A 4,771-nucleotide genomic window follows, 5' to 3' on the forward strand; every position below is an offset into this window, starting at 1 on the left:
TTTTGCATTAAACTCTGAATAAATGAATTAACTAGTTTATTAAATTGTGAAAATGGTATTTAAGTTGTCAACCAATGATTTTATATACATATCTGATTTGGAAGGAATGATGATTGCGACGTTGGCACGAGTGATTGGTGGTGAAGTGTGGTAGTTGGTCGTGGTGGTGGTGGAGGAGTTTGAGTTTGACTTCTTTAAATATGTAAATTAGTGTATAATGAATTGTATTATGTTATGTTGTGAATTTGATGTATTAAACTAAAAATGGACTGTATTAAGTTGTATATTTTATATAAATTTTATTTAAAATATGAATGAAGGTGTGCATGAAAATATTAAACTGTGTATTAGTAAATTGCAAGGTTGTAAAAATCGTTCGACGATAGCTCGACGGTCGATCGGTGTTAAGAGATTAATCGGCCTTGACGACGATTAATCGTGAATTAATTGGAGACCATAAATTATTAATAAAATATTAAAATTAATCAAATATTAATTTATCTTAAGAAAAACAAGTACTTCAAAATTAGAAAATAAGAAACTTGTAATTTGAAAATTTGAAAATATGAAAATATGAACATTTTGGTATATAAATTTGAAATTTTGAATATTTGAAAATTTTAGAGTAAAAAAAAATTGATTTTTTAAATTTAAATTTTTTTTGACTTTTGTTGACCGATTAATCCCGCCAAACCCGATTAATCATAAATTTCTGATTAATACCCTAATCATCGACGGTTGGAGAACGTCAAACGATTAATCCACGATTAATCCCGATTTCTACAACCATCGTAAATTATTATGTTTGTTAAACTGTGAATACTGTATTTTAAATTGTGAATATTATATATATATATATATATATATATATATATATATATATATATATATATATTTTAAAGAAATCTACAATTTAGAAAAAGGAAATTGATTTTTTCAAAACATAATTTTTTTTCTTTTTTTTTTTTTTTTTTTTTTACAAAATTTTTGTATATTTTGGCTAGTAAATAAAAAATATTACAAAAAAATTAGAGTTATAATGTTTGTTCTATTAAGCTGTGAATACAACCAAAATATGTTATTAAATTTACTGTTAGTCCGGCGGCGGTCCGACGACGATCAGATAGTGTTCCAACAACAAGTGGCAAGTAGTTTGTAAAGTAGAAAGTGGAAAAGTTTGCTTAATACAATATAAATGTTGAATTTGTTCAAAATGCACTTAATGAAAACATTTTAAAAAATGGTTCTTAGGGTTCTTAACATTTTTTGGTTCTCATTTGAACATCTCCATATATATATATATATATATATATATATATATATATATATATATATATATATATATATATATATATATATATATATATATATATATATATATATGTGTCTTTTCACCACTTCTTCATAATTCTTACCTTCACCGATATCCATTTTACATTCAATATCAGAAATATGTTTATCTACGTTTATAAAACAAAATATTTGATTAAGAGAGGGATAGACAATTTGTTGGTGTTTTTGTACTATCGACGACAATAGTGCTAGGGCGCAAACGTAACTCTTATACGGTTATAGATAAAAAAATCGTGAGTAAGTTGTTTACCTTTATTAATGTTATACATTTAATCGTGAATAGTTTGTTTAGCTTGTTATTAATGTGAAAATATACTTATATAGTTATATATAATTATGAAAAGAAAAATTAAATATCCTCCTACCTTTTGATCCTACTAATCTTTCTATCCATTTAAATGATGACATGTGTTATATTAGTATCCTAAAATATCATTAAATTTTATTAAATGAACATTGAATATTACACATGTCATCATTTCATTGTAGTAACCATATTTAAACATCTACACAACAAAATTTAACTAAGATATATAATTTATAAAATATGTATTTCGAAAAAAGAAAAAAAAATCTTGATATATATTAGATTGTCACTCTACCATACTAAAATATTATGGTGTGACGTTCGAAATGTTAAATTACAAGTCAAGATTGTCACAATATCCTGTTAACCAGATAACGTTAAATAAACATGTATTAAATTAAAATATATCAATATATTTCTCCTACTTAAAAATTTCCAATTTAAAATAAATAAAAATATCTTAGATTGATAAATGATAAGCTTCTTGAATACCTTATAATATTCCAAGAAACAACACAACAGAAACGTTGCTATAAGAACTAATTAAACAACAAGGCGGCAACTTAGACTTCCTTATTTTTCAGTCAACGTTATTTGGGTTTATGCACCTTCTCATCTTCTTCCTCGATCCAACTCCTTTCACTTATAACCATCAACCATCCATGGCTGATTTTCTAAATTTCTTTACAAACACAACAACATGGACATTGCAGCAGCAATGGATTTCGGTTTCAGTTCTTCATCAGACGGATGCGGTTACTACACTAGTGCTCCCTCGAGCCCCACTAATCGACTGACGGATGTGTATTGTGAGTTCGACGAGCTGTTGATTGCTGCCGGTGCTAACCGCAGTAGTTGTCTTGCCGCCGTTCCATTTGCATGGGAGGAAAAACCGGGGGTTCCCAAGACATCCAGCAACTTGTTTGAAGATGATTTTTCATTTGATGTAAGTTGCCATTTCGGTAGGGATTCAGTTCCGGCTGAAGATTTGTTCCACGGCGGCGTAATCAAGACAGTCGATCCTCAGACTCGCCTGCAAGAGAAGAAAGAAGAAAGAGAAAGAGGAAGAGAGAGGGGCTCTTCTTATTCTCGTTTACCTTCTTCAAGAAGTAGAAGAACGAGATCACTGTCACCACTTGGGAGCTCAGATCAACGGCGGGAACAACAATTTAGGGCTACGTACATGATGCCTCCCATCAGCTCGAGTTCTTCCACTCCTTCAGGCTTTTCTTCGGAAAATGGTTCAAGAAAATGGAGCTTCATGGACCTGTTCTTGTTCAGAAGTGCTTCAGAAGGGAGAGCAATGGACAGAGATCCATTGAAGAAATACTCAGCTATCTTCAGGAAACATGATCAAGATATCAGGAACTCTGGATCGGTGTCGAAGAGAAAAGGACGAGTATCGGCTCATGAACTCCATTACACGGTGAATCGGGCAGTTTCAAATGACATGAAGAAAAAAACATATTTGCCATACAAGCAAGGAATTCTGGGAAGATTCTCGTTCAATCCATAAGAAGATTCTCAAAACAAACGACTTTGTTGAAATAGACATGGTGGATAATGTGGATCAAAGATGCTATCATACGTAAACTATGTCAACGAATTTAGTCAACTTACATGTAATTATAGTTATTCAAGATTCGAACCCATGATATCTAAGGTATTATGTGGTGGTGTTAGCTTTTCTATTAGCAATTTAGCATGAGTCATTCTTTTTGTAATATGAATTCAATCGATCTATAAATTTTTTTGTCATTCGTATTAATTATGTGGTCGTATGGTTAGCTTTTCTATTAGCATGAGTAATTCTTTTTGTAATATGAATTCAAACTATCTATATAGTTTTTGCGCGCAAAGATCATATTTCAATTTCTAAAAATAGAAGGAAGTAAATATCGTCTATTCATCCACAATACATTGAACTCATAAGAGTTTAATGGATTGACATATTATCATTTTGTTTTTTATACAATGCTACCAAAATTATATATATATATATATAGGGTTAGGTTATTATGTTCTAACTATCTGCATGTATGATTGATTCTGGACCAATCATTTTAGTTATTTTAAGAAAGTAATTAATGCATATTACATGTTAAAGATATAATGAACATTAATTAAACCTTTCAATATTTAATATGCATTAATTACTTTTTTAAAATAACTAAAATGATTGGTACAGAATCAATCCTACAAGCACACAATAGATAGTAAAAATATTTGAACCTAACTATATATATATATATATATATATATATATATATATATATATATATATATATATATATATATATTTCAACGAAACATATTTGTAAAATCTAATTTATGACATATTTAACTATTGAAAAGTTTCATTTTCCATTAATTGAAGAGGTCAGTGACCACTAAATTTCATATCCACTGAACGTCAACATAATATCTTACAATAATATAGTTTAATCCATCGAATGTCAATCATACATGTCATATCAGCTCATTTAACTAGATGTCATTTAACTATCACATCGGTGGGTACTTTTAGTCTCATTGATAAGTATAGATACACAACATAATCGAATATCCGATTAGAATAGATCTGGTTAGATCCGAAATCCGGATCCGATCAAAAATCGGATTTTAACGAAACTAGATTGGATGAATCCTATCCACCAAGTTATAACTACATCCTAATCCTATGAATGAAATCGAATTTGATGCCGGATTTCCACAATACGTATCCAAATGCAGCCTAAAATTTGTTAAAACTCATCCATATCAAATGAGACTTGTTAATACGTTGTCGCGGACGTATTAAACAAATAAAACTTCATTGCTAGTTGCACTAATAATATAGCACATGGAAGAATGATCGAATCATCAGTGACACAGCCTAACGGTCAATGCCTTTTTGCATCAGGCACATTCTAGTCAAAACAAAAATTATTAAATGAACGGTTTTGATTAAAACTAAAAACTAAATTGCAGTGAAAATAAATTAAACGAAAATCAATGATAAAGACGATTTCAATTCTGTTGCGACTCTCCTAATCATGGAATCAGTTCAGATCTGGTTATTCGAGATGCGTTCTATTTAAGCTGGTACTGAGAAAAACTAACAAGCTATAG

At 29.6% G+C, this 4,771-nt stretch overlaps 1 protein-coding gene across 1 annotated transcript; it reads left to right on the top strand.

Moving 5' to 3' along the window:
* Positions 1-2,360: 2,360 nt before the first annotated feature.
* Positions 2,361-3,176, top strand: LOC145112936 (uncharacterized). Its single transcript, XM_079049046.1, has one exon. The coding sequence runs from the start codon at positions 2,361-2,363 to the stop codon at positions 3,174-3,176; it is 816 nt and encodes a 271-aa protein (XP_078905172.1).
* The last annotated feature ends 1,595 nt before the right edge of the window (positions 3,177-4,771 follow it).

Source organism: Lactuca virosa, chromosome 1 (assembly GCF_052849685.1).
Source record: "Lactuca virosa cultivar CGN04683 chromosome 1, Lactuca_virosa_CGN04683_v6, whole genome shotgun sequence".
Classification (NCBI taxonomy): domain Eukaryota; kingdom Viridiplantae; phylum Streptophyta; class Magnoliopsida; order Asterales; family Asteraceae; genus Lactuca; species Lactuca virosa.

Bases quoted from the DNA above. Each gene is read 5' to 3' on its own strand.
- LOC145112936 (XM_079049046.1), top strand. From the start codon at position 2,361: ATGGACATTGCAGCAGCAATGGATTTCGGTTTCAGTTCTTCATCAGAC.